This window comes from Crocodylus siamensis, chromosome 9 (genome assembly GCF_052110815.1).
Source record: "Crocodylus siamensis isolate JL-2025a chromosome 9, ASM5211081v1, whole genome shotgun sequence".
Taxonomy (NCBI): domain Eukaryota; kingdom Metazoa; phylum Chordata; order Crocodylia; family Crocodylidae; genus Crocodylus; species Crocodylus siamensis.
Window position 1 is genome coordinate 63797234 of NC_143403.1, and position 15734 is coordinate 63812967.

The 15734-nt window shown below is 49.0% G+C and overlaps 1 protein-coding gene across 1 annotated transcript in view; it reads right to left on the reverse strand.

The window, feature by feature from the left end:
- Window positions 1-8680: 8680 nt before the first annotated feature.
- MMP17 (matrix metallopeptidase 17) overlaps window positions 8681-15734 on the reverse strand; it is a 122892-nt gene continuing 115838 nt past the window's right edge. Inside the window, exon 10 of the mRNA XM_090062861.1 lies at window positions 8681-15638. Within this exon, the coding sequence (XP_089918987.1) occupies window positions 15310-15638 (329 nt within the window). The 3' untranslated portion in view covers window positions 8681-15309. The remainder of the gene's footprint in view (window positions 15639-15734) is intronic.

The window sequence follows — 15734 nt, forward strand, 5'->3', positions numbered from 1 at the left end:
CCTTGCTGACTTACATTATGTGACTGCTTTCCCACAGAAATCATGAGAAAAGGTCAGGCATGCAGGGAACTGCAGCAGGCTGAGTCCAGGGATGTCCTTAAGAACCTGAATATTTTTTAGATCTAATAGTTTCTTTTAACTCAAAAGGGTGTGAAAATCCAAATCATGGCTCTGACCTTTTTTTTTTTTCACTTGTCCTGCTTTACTAAAAACAAGTGAATGTTTCTGTGTTTGGGAATTAGTTAATCCGGACTCTTGGGTTTGATGTTTGGCCCCACTAGTTGACCCACAGCAAATGGTTTAAGGCTAGGTTATAATCCCCATTGATCACATGAGCAGTTCCATCAATGCCACTGAGGCTACTTGTGTGAGTAAGCACTCATCCAAGCGAATATGCTGCTTAGCTACCATAAATCAATTAATTAACGTTCACAAAGCACTTAAGCTCCTCGGGCGATTCCAGACCCAGAGAATTAGGTGTCCAAATTCCACTGAAATGCAGCCGGAGCTGGCGAGTTCAGTCGCCGACGGCTGCGGATGTCAAAGGCAAGGCACGAGGCTGTTATTTCTTGCAGCAGAAATATTTTCACCCAGGCCAATGATCTGTATTCCACATTTCTACACCATAGCAAATAATACTGGCTGGGCGTGGGGTTTACGATGGAAACGTGCCATTAACCCCACGGCTGAAAGTTGGGAAGTTCTGATGATGATTTCTTCTGCAAAGTTTCTGAAGAGTCTAACTCCACCGTCTCTGCTCAGTGCTTTCCCGCTGCCATGCTTCTCCCAATTAAAATCCCACTGTTAATTTTAAATGGCCTTGAGGGGCTGGAAAGGGGAAACTAGCGTGATTGAAATCCTGCATGTAGTGCCAGTAGACTTTGCTTAAGCTCGTCATTTATTGCCTGAATGGAAAGAGCGATGGTGAACATGAACATTTGCCCTCCCCTTTATTCCCGGCAGGCCACATGCAAGCGCTTTCTGCTTGTCATTCGGGCTGGCGGAGGAGAAACAGGCTCGTAACGGGTAGAATCAATGCACAGCACGAGCAGATGCTCTGAGTGCCTCCCACGCCCCAGCTCTGAGCTCAAATGCCAGCAACTAGTTTTATCAAGCTTTGTCTGGTTGCTGAGTTCACTGACTACCAGAGCTTCCCAGATGCTTATCAGCACATGGATCAAGCATGGCCATTTATCACAGAAAACAGTTCAGCGGAGAAACTCCCAGCAGAGAAACTCCAGCAGATAAAGTCCTCAGGTCAGAGGTGCTTTGCTGAACTGAAAGGAGCTAAAAAAAGCCCCTGGACACAAACAAAAGTCAGGGAACGTTTAGACCCCAATCCAGCTGAAAGCCACATCCGCAGTTTGCCGAGCCAGAGGGTCAAAACTAATTGGCACAACTTGAATTAGTAATAAAACTCCACCAGAACCCTGTAAGCTGGGAAAATATTATTATACCTATTTTATGGACAGGGAAACTGCAGCAAAAAGGGGTGAAGTGACTTGACAAAGGTCACATAGTGAGTCAATAGCAGAGACAGGACTAGCACCCCAGACCTCCGGCATTAAGCACTAATCACTAGGCAGCACTTACCTTGCAAGGACATGACCTCACCGAGTGTAACAGCTCGCATACCTTGAATGCATTCTTTGTGGAGTGCCTAAAATGCAAGTCAGGGAGCAAGCAGCTTGATCAGCCCTGGGTTGACCTTCCTGAATAACTTCCTGGCATGAAGAGGCAACCCAAAGCCTTTGCTCTTTTGTGCATACTTCAGGAATGAATGGACTTACACCGTGTTGATATCAGGGACTGTCCTTGGAGAGCTCTCCAGTGGTGTAACTGGTATTAATAGAGCACCAGCACAAGGTGGTTGTGGAACAGCCTTCCAGTGGGAGTAGCAATGGCAAAGCACTTGACCAACAAATGGTCCATCTAGCCCAGAGTACTGCATCTCTGCTAGTGCCAGACAGTAGATGCTTTAGATGGAGAGGATATGAACTGGGCCTGCCTCGAGTGATCCATCCTGATATCAGCCACTGTTGGTTTAAGGACATCTCAGGATTCATCTCTGATTAACAGGGGGCTTGATCAGTTTATGAAAGGGATTACATGTTGTAGTTATCTGTGGTAGAAAGGACCGCATTTGAAGACACTAAGTCCTGGGTCTTTTCTGCCTAGCACAGCTCGAGGTGTGGGATTCAGCTGCAGTTCTTGTGAACCTTTGTAAATCCACCCTCTGCCTTCAGTAAACCCTGCTATTTGTGTGAGAGCTTCTATACCGGAGGCTTTTGTCATGGTTTCGACTCAGGGAGCTGTTTTCTGGGGTTGACATCCTCCTCAGTAAATTGTTATATTATGGTGACCTCAAAGAACAGAGACTCCATTGTGCTTCAAACCAAGACAGACATTTCCTACCCTGAAACAAACCAAAAGGAGAACTGGCCCCCGCCGCTATCCATGAGTCCTGCTAGGGGCAGAGGGCCAAAGAGCTAAAGAAGCCAGAGCTTCTGCCACAAGTAGCTCAGCCCAGCGCTGAGATTCAAAAGAAAATCCCGGAGTTATAAGCAGGGATCCTGGTTTTCTCCAATTTAAAAAAGATCCCCAATTTTTGGATTAAAAAGGTAACCCTGAATTCACATTTTCCCATGATTAAAATGAAATGTCAGTAATACATAGATCTATATATAGTGGGGTTCAATTTTAATCATGGAAAAATGTGACTTTGGGGTTACTACTTTATCCATAAATTGGGGGTTTTGGGGGTGTTTTCATCAAAATGAAACACCACTATATGTATATGTATGTGTGTATATATATATGTGTGTGTGCGGATTAGTGGCATTGCATTTTAATCACAGAAAAATGTGGATTTGGGGTTACCTGTTTTAATCTGAAAACGGGATTTATTTTAATCAGAGAAAACCAGGATCCCTGGCTATAGGGCACAGAGCTTTCTCTCCCTTCTGCGAGCTCTTCCCAGGAACTTCAGCAACTCCCCAGCCAGCCGCCATGACAGCTCGTCTGCTCTTGTGGCTGAATTTGGTTAATAATCCGAAGTTGTTCTTCTTCTTCTATCTTGCTTCTGAGCCCTCAATTACTTTTTACTTCAATTATAACAAGAGGAGCATGAACTAATGAGATTTACATAAATTATGATTTACATAAATTACAAGATTACCAAGTCAATTTCTAATCCTCCTCCTCCTCCTATTCACTCTGCACCAGTTCATACTGTTCTCTTGCCTGCTGAATGTAGGGTTTTGCTTGGGTACTTAAAATAATTTTCGGTGCTGATAATTATGAATTCAATAGATGTTCCTGGGTAGAAAAGAAAAGCTGCTGTATAGCAGAAAAGGCAGCGCAACAAATTGAGTTCTCTTTGAGGTGGAAGCTATCATGCATAAAATGCATTTCCTTCAGAAATAATACCTTGGCTTTCTTTAGTACTTTTTATATAATTAAAGTGCTTTGGAGATCACTAAGAACCTGACCTTTAGTTCCTGGTGCCAGCTGCAAGCTCTTCATTATCTCCAGTCAGAGCAGGGCTTGGCTGCCATGCCTTACACAGCTAGAGGTGAGTCTAAGCCACCCACCACATTGCGCTCTCTCTTTCCCGTCCAAGTCCAAGTCTGGCACTGGATCTAATTCTGGCTCAGGGTCACCTTACCTTCCAACAGGGGGAAGGGCTCACATCACCCCCAGCAAGTGCTTTCATCATAGAAGAGTTTAAGGCAGAAATTAAACGAGACTAAATCTGACGGAAACGGTGGGGGGAAAAAACAGGTTGGCAGAATGCAAAGGCCCCCCAGAAATGTTTGTCAGCACACCAGGATTAATGTTTTGGGGCCTGTGGCAAAAATCTGGGTTCCCCTGACAAGTAGTCGAGACATTGGTTTTAGTCGCATACCCCTTGGTGATGAGCACAGGTAGGTGTTAATGCTTGGAGAGGATGGGCACTCTCCGACATCTGAGCTCCCATGGGTGCAGCGGGGAGAGCAACTAAAGCTACTAGGAGCCTTTCTCCTTTGCAGAACAGCTCATGTCAATGGTGCCAGTGCCCTAGGGTATGTCCACATCACATCCTCCAGTGTGCCAGGGTAGGAGGGTGCTCCCAAACCCACTCACACATGCTAACCCCACACATGGGACAATTAAAGCCATTCTGGGGTCATCCCTCCCAGCCCGCTCTTGCATCCACTAAAGACATTGGGAACAGCGTGGGGTCACTCCCAGAGTGGCTCCACCACCAGCTTGTTAGGTTTGGTGCGTGTGAGCCAGAGCAGGTGGGCAGAGCATGCTGGTAGACACGGTCTCTGCTGGCTCTGGGCTCTCCTTGGAGTATTTCTTCTTCACATCCTTGGAGGTTTTTAAGGCCTGGCTCAAGAAAGCCTTGCCTGGGATGATCTAGTTAGGGCGGGTGCTGCTTTGAGCCCCTGGTCAGACTAGAAGTCCCCTCCTGAGGTCCCTTCCCAGCCTCATTTTCTATGATTCTTTGATCCCCCCATGCTGGCATGCTTCATAAATTGGCTTCAACTGAGGCTCTTTATCAATCCCAACAGGAAAACTGTTACCAGCACTTTCCCTGCAGTGTGGAGATCAAGGCTACACACACATCCGCTAACCTAACACACCTGCATAGCACAGTGTCCCTCCAGCCATAGCCAAACACACTTTGAGACAGTGTTTGTGTAAACATGAGTGTGTGTGCACGCTACAAGGACAACCAGAAAAAACACTGACCCGCCTTCACTTGGAAGCATTTGTTTGCATGCCCTTGGTGGTTCTGGCAGGCTGAGATCAGAGTTACATAACCAGCCAAACAAAGCAACAAAACAAATAAAAAAAAAAGAGTTGCAAAACCCAATGTGGAAGCAGGGAGCTGGCAACTTCCTGTGATCTCCTCTGGCGTGCCATGAGCGTGACAAATGGGGCAATTTATCAGCACCCTCTACGGTGGCACCTTCATATATTTGTCATGTCCATCTCTCTTGGCAGCCCGATGCCTGAGCCTGCTGAGGCATGAATTACTAATGGATTAAGAGCCTTAAACATCTGCTGGCAGGAGCTTGAAAAGTCAGTCCCCATCAGACTCGCTCTTCAGAGCCTCATGGGGGGAGATGAGTTATCCTTGGATGGCCTCGTGTTGCAGCGGTGAACATGCCGCTCTGTGCAGTGGCAATTGCTTCATTTTGTCCCCGTCGAAGCGACCGGGAGGGTGGGTCTAGGCACAGGGCTTGGCTTGCACTAATATAGGAAGCGAAGAAGCTCATTTTTGGCAGGTGATTGGATATTCAGACCAGGCTTATAATTTCTGGGGAAAAAACTTCACCTTGACAGGGCAAACCAGCACATGCCAAGGGCCAATCAGCTGACCAGAAAGCCTTTGTGGAAGCAAACCAAAGGCAAGCATGTTGAACCAAGCAAAGCTGCCTGCCCCGGGGAAGCTGGCAGGTGAGCTATATTTCATACCTGGCAACGACAAACAGTACGAGCCTGCAGCCGGCGGGAGTTCTTCCATTGCGTCACCGCTACCTTGGGCGACCCAAGGGTTAAGAATAACACATAAGCTTTGCTGCCTCATGCTGCCGGCCTGAAAATATCTCAGGGCAGATTTCCTAGAGCAGCACTAAGCCCGCCTCCTTGGCAAGTACCCGGGGATGGTGAAAAGGAGGTGGGAGAGCTCCAAGAAGAAGCGGTCAAGCTCCCATTAATACCACTGTCTCCTGGAGTCATGGTGGACATCACATGGCTCCTAGGCTTCAGGGTTTGGCATGTACCTTTTGATATACAAGGTGTACTAGTTTTGCAAAATCCCACTCAGCTGGGGCATGTCTTTTTTTGAGAGCCAAGGAAACACTCTTGTATTTTTCGGGGTCAGGAGTTGATATTAGGACAGCCGTCTGATGATCTCATGGATGGGTGAAAGGTATTAGCTAGGTCTCCCTCCACACTGGGCTGTCAAGATGGCAGCCCTCACCCTCTCTAGGCATCTAAGCTAGGATGTCCACAAAGGCCCATACTTCATTTCTCTTGAAATAAAGAGCTCCTTTGAAAGGCCTAATCCCCATGCTTTGCACTCGCACTGTCTTTCATCCACCTCACAAGGACTGATTCAAATGGGCAGGGCAGCCAGCATGTATCACACAACTCATTTTACAGGTAATGAACCGAGGCCAGGGGCAGTTAAGTGACATGAAAGAAGCTGCCAAGCAAGTCAGTGGCAAGGTCAGACCTGGAGCGCAGGTGCTGGTGCTCAAATCACTGGCTAGTATTCTCACTCCTACCTCGTTTTCTACTTGAACCGCTCCTCGCTATCAAACAGAGGGATCAGCCCTGGTACACGGGCACTCGAAAAGAGAAAGCCAGCTTCATTCTCTATAGCCTGTCCCTGATAGCTATGCTGTTCTTCAAAACGTCTTCTGGATGAACGGTCTCTACAGGTGGGAACTATGCCGCGGGCACATCAGAACAGGAGACTTAAGGTAACAACAGACGTATCTCGCAACTTCCACGTCAATGATGGCCCCGATCAATCCTCGTTTCGGTCTCTGTTCTGGAAATGTCAGAATATTGGACAAGTCTCTATAGGTGAGGTCTCCATATCTTTCATCCACATATCATTGAAGCTGATGCCACAGTGCAGCGTGGTGTTTGCGGGTATTTCTAAAAGGGGAGAACGGCTGGAGGTGCGAGGAACTCGCTACCGTGGGTCCCTAAAGAATCTCAGCATTTTCTTTCCAGAGAACGGCTTATTTGACTTCAATCTGGGCTGCGTTTTGGTAAATTAGACCACCTTTTTGGGTGGCATCTGTACAGAACGCAAGTGCGACAAGGGCTGGAGTCAGGCGCGGTGGACAGTCGAGAGAGGATACTGGACCTTTTACAGTAAAAGGAACTGGAAGCCCCAGGTGTGAATACAATGAGAGATTTCCACTGTGTCCACATGCAAGCACACGACCAAAAAAATGGGCGCACTGGCTCCAGTGGTATGAAAAATCCACCCACACCAAATTCCTGCCATCAGGTATAAAGCTACCGGCTTCCCATCAGAACGAGATTGCCCCCCGCCTGGTAACTTCAGGACCCATCCAGGCCCACCAAAAAGTGACGCTTTCTGAACACCATGTACTCCATGCATCATTAGCAACTGAAAGCCACCAGCAATTACATGCCCTTGGGTTACTTATTGTGTGTGCAATGTGTTTAGTGTCCCAACCCAGCTCCCAGTGGGTAGGCACAAACCCTAGGGACAGCCAACTGGCACAGCTTCATAAAACCATGTGCGAAAGACTCAAGCAAGACAGAACCGGCCACGGGTCCTGAAATACTCCTTGGTCCTTCCAGATCAGGATGAGACCAGGATGGCTGAGTAACAGTGAGCAAGGACCGTGTGCTGAATTTTACCTTGGTCACGGGACTATGAATAACAGCACACCAATGGTCCCCACTGTAGGGCCGGTACTGTTCACTGCATTTCTACTCCCCAGCTGTAGTTCACTGGAAAGCTTTCATTTAACCATCTGAGTGGTCAGGCACGCAAGCCAGCAACGTGGCTCAATGTTCATTTTCCTTTCCACAACCACTTATTGTTCCAGCGCATTTTAATGCACCAAATGTCTGAAACTCATTTGAAAGCAAGAGACCTTTTCATTGTCAAGTTCTCCAGAGGTGGAGGGCAGCTGCTTTTTTCAGCTGTGTTTGGCTGGGTGTATGCAAAGCACAATGGCCTTCCTTCATTGTTTGCATTTCATCACTTTGCACCTGACTGCCAGTTACCGCACATCACACCGTGTGCCCCACCAGGCCTGAGGCAACTCCATGCAAAGTTGGCAAACTCCTCTTCCTGCCCACAACAAAGCCCTCTCTTGGTGCAGCACCGTGGGTGACATGCTGCTCTTATCATACCACACCAGATTCGCTAAATTGCTCCTAACACCTCTGTACAGATTTGTAGGAAGTGAAACACGAGTCCCATTAAAAACAGGGGAGCTCATGTTCGTGGTTTGAAGACCCTTGTGCCTATACTGCTCAGAGTAACGACTGGGTGATGAAACTTGAAAGCAAGTCACCTACTGAAGAGACTAGGGGTTCGGCGTTGACACGGAAGAAAGGAGCTCTGCACTAAAAAGCAGAAGATACAACCCTCCAGCCTGGACAGAGGAAGGAGGAGGATTAACCTCTTGTACCTTTGTATCATGTCCTGCAACTTGAGCCAGCAAATAAGGAAAGTCCTCCCCAGCTCTCTTGGGTGCTGCCTCTTGCCTGGGATTTCCAGGCTCCCACATTTCAGCCCCAGCGTGAGATGGAAATGACTTTTTACCCAGGGTTTATTTTCTGTGAAAGTCTTTTGCTTTTTTTCATTGCGAGTGAAAAATCAAAACGGATTTTGGTCCCTTCTTTTCTTTGGGTGGCACTGAGAGTTTTGTGGGGTTGACACAAAAAGGCCGACTGGCACACTTGGCCCTGCTTTAGTGCTAATTGTGCCCGTTAGCAGCTGAGCCCTTCCAGCCCGCAGGAGAGGTTGGGATACCCCGCTTCCAGTCTGCATTCGTGGAAGCAGAGAGCCGAGTCCCTGAGAAAGCTCTGAGCCCCCGCCCCGCTCCCCCCCAGCCCGTAATAGGCCAGTTACGCACCAAACCGTGGCAATAACTTTCAAAGGCTCATTGAAAAGGCACAGACTTTTGTTTAAAGTCTCCAGACAATGACATCAATAGCTTGGTGAGCAGACAGATTATTCACAACAGGTTTTTCAGAGACTTCTTTTTCTGCAAGCAGTTAAAACAGCTCGGCCGGACAGAGAAAAAACCAAACGTAACATTTAGTCCTTTGGCTCTTCCCGGCGTGGGGATGGCACCAGGGGGCCTGAGCAGTAGAAAAGCTCAGAGAGCAAAAGCACCAGGAGTTTGTAAGACGGAGGCGGCATTACAGTGTCACTGAAAACCATCAGGAGATGGTAATGCTGTCTCTTCCGGGCACACCGTTGCTTCCCGGAGAGCACTGTGCCGCTGCGAGCCCTCAGGTGCCGAATACCAAACCAGTGACAGCCGCCGCCTGCATAGAGCCGTCTCTGCCGACCTCATGTGGCCAGATCCGAAATGAGCAGGATTCCCAGCTGCTTTTCAATCCAGCGTGCTGCAAGCGTGTCGCTAGTCAGCACGTAGCAAACTCATTTTCAGCCCAGGCAGGAGGCACTGGCGCACCTTTGTGGCGGATGGGATTGTTTGCCAAAGTCCAATTTAAATCTGGTGAAGGCCTCGTTTCTGGGAAATGACGAATCAAGTCGAAGTCTGGCGTAGAAGTTGGGGTACTGGGTGGGGGGAATATGGAAACCTGGCTTCTAACATCAGCAAAGAGACTAGTCTGCGCTGTGACCTAGGGTAAGGCAAGCCCTTCCAGGGGCCTCAGTTTCCCCATCTGTGAAAGGATCAGCATGCTACTCATCCCTTTTGCAAATGTGTAGATTTCTAGAAAAACCCAGGCATTGTGCTATTGAACAGGTGGTCACACATTCAGCTGGCGGTTGTTCAACACCCCCCTTCTCCCACTCGTCACCCCCTTGAGAAGGCCCAGGAGAAGTGAATCTAGCCAAGTACAAAAGAAAAAAAAAAAGCCCTCCGAGTTATTTTTTCCTCTGAGCACATCCCCTGCTCCCCAGGCTGGAGCCGACTTCCTTTTATGCCTTGCACTGAATGGTTGCAGGCACTTTTCCTATGAATAGAGCACCATGCCCAGCTCCAAGCTCAAGCCTTGTCCTGCCAAATTGGGTCAGCCTGGAGACTGCTTTCAGCTGCCCCCCAAACAAGGAGCGTTGCAGTTCAAGAATGCTGTGCAGATCCAAACCAAATGCTTGAGGAAAGCAGACTCTGAGACCCAGGCAGTCACCAGCGGCAGGCAGAAGGGGGCAGCTGCGGACTGAGCTGGATACTATATGCTCCCTTCCCGAAAGGGCTATGACCGAAGTGGCACGTGCCGCTTGGGGTCTGTCTGAAGTCAGGGCCTCTCCCTGGAGTCACAGCGGGATGCAGAGCTCCTCCAGAGAATGGCTGCCTCCCCGTGCTAAGCACTCTGTGGCCAAGCTCCCAGCACAATCCCTGCACCGGGAGGCCAGGTTCTTTGGCTAGATGTGATATCTTTATGAGACCAACTAAATAGTTGGAAAAATTGTTCGTTCCAAGCTTTCAGGCACAAACACCCTTCTTCAGGCATTGGGAGGACTCTGGTCTGAGAAAAGATATCACATCTACCCAAAGAACCTGTGTCCTTAGACTAACACGGCTCCACCCAACAACCCTGCGAGTCCCACACTGGGCGCTTGGAAGGGCTGGAGGGAGGGAAACTGGTATTCTTTAGATGTGCTGCAGTCACTGTCTTTGTCATAGGCCTCTGAGCTCTTATAGGGGATATATCGGGGGTCAGTATCCAGGTCGGAAATTCTTGGAAATTCTCCAGGTCTGAAATGAAGCAGCACAATGGCAGTGCAGCTTTCCCAACCCTGGTCTGCAAGACTTTCCCCCATGCCTGCTTGCTCAGGGGGTGAATTCCTAGCTGCTCCTCTGCCTGCCAACCAGGGTGCTAATCAGGACAGTATTTTTCTGCTGCAGACATCTGCTTGCAGAGAACTGGACTATGACCACCGGCTCGAATCACATGGGCTACTGAACTGCTGACCGATGATAATGATTTTCAATCGCCGCTGACCCAGTCTGCATTTGAACCAGTGACCTAGAAGTGAAAGACTCCATGCCCTGTTACCAGTCCCCTGAGATCTGCAATAATCCTAGGGGTATGTATGAAGATTGCAATAGCAAGCTGTGACAGATTGAAATGGGGACTGTCCTGCTGCCAGTCCAAAACAGCAAAGCCATAAGAAACTGCCATAAAGGGAGCCCTAGCGCATCTGAACAGAACAGATTTGCAGCTCCAAGAGCACAAAAACCAGATGCAAACTCTGGGAACCACTGAGTGATTGCATTGCAGCATCCTTGGCTTCAGAGAGAAGCGATCCACCTTTTCTAAATACAAAGGCTTTTGCTGTCAAATCTGCATGCAAGGGTTAGATGCCAGGTTCCCATTAACTTAATGGTAACAATTCATTATGCAAACCACCAAAGGACCTGTACGAATCTCAGCCTCCTTCATTCATTTCATGTTGCTGGGAAAGACTTCCCCCCTCTTTCAATAGCCATCTTTTCAGTGATTGATCCCCTGCATTTTCCAGAACAAAACCGCATTTTTCTTAGATCCTCCACTAGTTAGATCTGCTGGCCTAGTAAACAGCAGGATGAGGGGTCAGAAGGGACGTGTGGTTCTACCCAGAGCACCTGAGAACATACACTTGTAAATATGACATACACAAGTAATTTGACCAAAAATTAAGCCAGATCTAGAGCTACCTGATGGACTTGGGGCACATCTATCCTGTGGTTACAGGGGTGACCATAGCACAGGAGGGTTGCACCCTAGCAAGCTGAGAGCAGGTACTGGCAGCAGCGAAAGCATGGGAGTTTGGGTTTCTGTGCAGTGTCAATGCTGTCTGAAGGAGCCAGGGATTTATTCTTTTGACTGCTGCACCCCCTATATACCCCGAAATGATTATAGGGGAGGAATGAAGTCTGTGCTGCTTCACTCTGATTGCTATTTATACCAGCACAGGGGCCCACAAGCTGCAGTCACACCTGACTGCATATGGACTTGCCCTCAAACAGGGGAACATAAGGGAGTAACTAGCTAAGGTTCATGATGCTCCAACACCTCTCTCCACCATGGACAGACTATGCCTTACAATACTAGGGTCTGAGCAAGTAAGTGTCCCCATGAGGCCTTATTTGCATCATCCGTCAGCAGGTAAGGACCTGGATAATGGCTTTCTGCAACTGGTGAGCTCCCTGTGTCTGAAGAAGGGTGTTTGTACCCAAAAGTTTGCAAAGAGATGAACTAAATAGTTGGAAAATTTGTTAATAAAAGATATCACATTTACCCAAAGAACCTTGTCTGCCTGTGTCCTTAAACCAACACGGCTACAACCAACAACCCTAGTGTCAAGCATGGCAGACTGATGTTTGTTAACTGCTAGGTCTGAAAAGGGGCCACATCAGAGCATCACGCAATCCACCCTTACCCTGCCAGACTCAAAACAAGGCACGCAACAGCCGCCTTCTTCTTCTCTGAGCTTCTCTCAAAAAAAAAAATCTCTTCTAAGACAAACGGGGAATGAGGCAGGAAGTGACCTAGAAGCAGGAAATGCCTACAGGCCCCATGTGCCACCGTGGCCTCATACCAGCCCCTCTGATGCATAAAAAGTGCCAGTTTATTACGCTGGGGCCATCCCCAGGTGTGAACTTCATCCCCTGAGGTGACTGTGCACTGTGGCTGGGGAGCGATCGCTGCAGTTCATTGGGTACTTTATTCTTGGATGTGCACTTTCGCTTGTTGAATTAAAAAAATCGTCAAAGAGACTTCCCGACTGTCCCCAAAGCACAACTCAAGTGGGATGCATATGGTACTGCACAGGGGAGAATTCCCCCCCACGCTCCAACCCTTTGGCTTACTGTCCAGCTTGGAAAGATGCCCACAGCGCAGGGAGGGACCCAACCCATGCATAAAGTGGAGGAAAGCTCTCCGTCTCTACAGTGGGATATCAGCATCCCCTCACAGCTGAAGCAGGGCTTCATAGCTCCAACATGCATGGCAGGCAATGCTGCTGAACCCAGACCAGCTAGCTGCATCCATCCCCTGCCCTCCTGCCTGCCTCATCCATGCCCTCACCCCATTTTGAGCTTCCTGGAGTCCAGCCTTGCTCAGCAGAACTGGGCTCTTGAAGCAGGGCCCCCACCAAGCTCCCACTTCTCAAGTTCACAACCTGCTGAGGGCAGAGCGAAGACCTTGGCCTATTGCCATAAGACAAGGAGCGGAGAGAAGTTAAATTGAGTTCCACGCAATCTCTGTCTCCCGTAATGGTCACCCAGCATGTAAGGGCTGCAGGCCAGCTGCACCGCCTCTCAGAGAAAGGGAGGGTATGGCATCTGCCACGTGGAAGAGCAACTTCTGCAGTGACCCTTGGCAGGCAGGCTGACCTCATGGAGGAAGCTGAGACACTTTAAAAAAGAGGATATTTAATGGTTGAACAGGAGGTCTCCAAGAATCATGTTCACATTCGGTGTCCTGCAAAATCATGCTATAGGACATGGTCCTAAAGACAGCTGCATGTTACGAATCACTGGGAATAATTAAAAATGCAAACGCTAGACAGGCAAACACAAGGTGACCCCTTGCGTTATTTTTTTTCCCCATGCTGGGATGCAGTTGGGTCCTGCTCCCACGCTGTAAGATAAAGGCACCGGCACCCAAGAGTAGTTCTCCAAGAGCCCCAAAGCCCTTGGGAGTCACTGGGAAGATTCCCATCAGTTTTCACTGGGCTTTGTCTCAGGCCCCCACAAGACAGAGAGAGAGAGATCAGTGCTAGGTCCAGGAATGATGTCAACCAACAGGTCTCCTCCCAGTAAAGAGGAAATCTTTCTGATGGTGCAACACAGGCAGCTCTATGCAGTTAGGTGCCATGTGAGCCGTGCATAGCTCTACCCACCAGCTAATCACAGAAGGTGCAACTTAATGGGGCTGGCACTTTAAAAACAAATGGAGTTGGTAATTTAGAAATCGATGGCTCATCGGTGCCTAGCAAGACAGAGAGCAAAGTGCTTCCAGGACTGCGGCTCCAGCGAGCCAGACTGAGTCTCCTGCTGTAAAGGAAATGGTCCTTGTCTTTTACTGCCTCATCTTCAAAGGCTTTTGCGTGATTGGTCTCAAGCAGCAGCAGCTCTCACAGACTGTCCAAAGCATACCAGGGATGATTTCCAGCTTTCAATGCCTCTCATGTTCTAGCCTGTCCTATTTAGGGTTTTTTGCCGTGCCCATTCAACTGAGAAATGGCCCAACCAGCAGCACCGCTGTAAAGGCCAAGTAGGACAAAGTGATGCTGCAAAGAACTGTGCAGCCTGCTTCAGAGTCCTATTGCCACACTATTACCCAGAGACCTGGACTGAGCGGAGTGGTAATTTTGTGGCAGTGTTATAAGCAGGGCAGAGAAAAAGCACGTTGCGCTCCTCTCAAGGCTTTTGATGACTGCTGAATTGCAGCGGCTGCCTTTTGGAGAGCTGCCCCTGTGGGAAATTGCCTCTCCACTCTGAGTCTGATTCAGGCCTCTGCAGCGCCCTCAGGTACTAAATTAACACCCAGGGAAATGGACCTGTAGCAATGAAACTACTGGGAACTAAAACAGTCACCAGAGGCAGCCCCGTGACCTGGTTTCTGCCATTCCCTACCCTTTGCTGAAACACCAAAGGAGCTGACCATGACTCGTTCCATCCTGTACTACCCCCAGGAGCCCAGCACACCGCCAGATACATCAGAAGTGAATATAAAGGAAGGTGAGTTTTGTATACATCGATCAAACAGAAGCTACAACCTAGAATAGGATTTAGGGGAGCAGAGGATGTGGATATATGTGAATTACGGTAGCTTCCTGCATGTGATTGCATCTCAAGTGATTGGCTGCGCTCAGTGATTATACGAGCCTGCTTCCTGCTTGGAGCAAAAAGAGCTGCTGCTTTGATCAAGCAGTGAAGGCTTGTGGTTTTGGTGCTGAAGGCATCAGAGTTGATCACTGCTGATGACCATGGCTTGTGGGTGTAGGTGGCCAACATAAACCTTGAAATTCAAACATCTGGAAACACAGATGGCCTGCACGTCCTTTATAAAGGCAAAAGTGTTTCTGATCTGACATCAGTTAATGTAGTCAATTTGGTTGCAAAACATCTCCCTTCACAACCTATCAGTGGACCCCAGAGGTAATTCTAGCTAATGCATCCAATAGGATGCAGACATCACACCCCCAAACAGCAGCACTGTTGCGGCAGCTTTCCCATATGCTTTCCCTCCTGAAACATCGGCAGCTCGGTCTCACCTTTATCTACTCTGTTTCCAGTGAGGCCAAGCTGTCTCTCAGTGTGTCCATCCCCTTCCTAAGTCTTAAACACCCACAGCGAGACATCTCTAGGGAATGTTTCTAACTGCCAAGTGATGTGACGCCCTTTACCCAGGGCAGGGGAACACGAAGGAGCAGAATCCAGTCCGTTATTAGACCTTTAACTCAAACACATATAAGTGCAGTTCACTTCTCATGGAGAATCTGAAACCTTTGCCGCCATGGTCCTAGGAATGTGTGGTTCGCTTGCAACAGTGTCACCTCGTGGGATTTCCATCACCACTGGTCCCTGAAGCACGGTAATGTCTCTGGGTCCGTGTCACCAGATGTCATAGCCCTGCAGGGGCAAACGCTGCTGTCCACACGCTGGTGAGCACAAGGCCAGCTGAAAGTCCGAGCCCCGGGCGAGACGAGAGGGAATCCGAGGAGGAGGTGCAGGAGCAGACCTCGTAGCCGTTCTCCGAACGGCTCTCATCATGCTGCCCTTGCCTGGAGCGTGCCCCAGTCCTGCTGCTCCCTGCTGCCTCTGGCGAGTCGGACTGCATGTCGCTGCAGACCAGCCAGTCCCTTGCGATGGACTGCGGGTACCCGGGCTCTGCCTCCATGTCGCTGTCCAGCACCTTCCAGTACTCCTTGCCCCTGAAGAAGTAGGTTGCGCCTGTGCGGGGGTGGAAAAAAAGGGACAGAGACAGGATTAGCAGGGGCATGCTGGGCCACTCGTTCTGCCACTCATCTCTTGTCCTGTATCTACAGC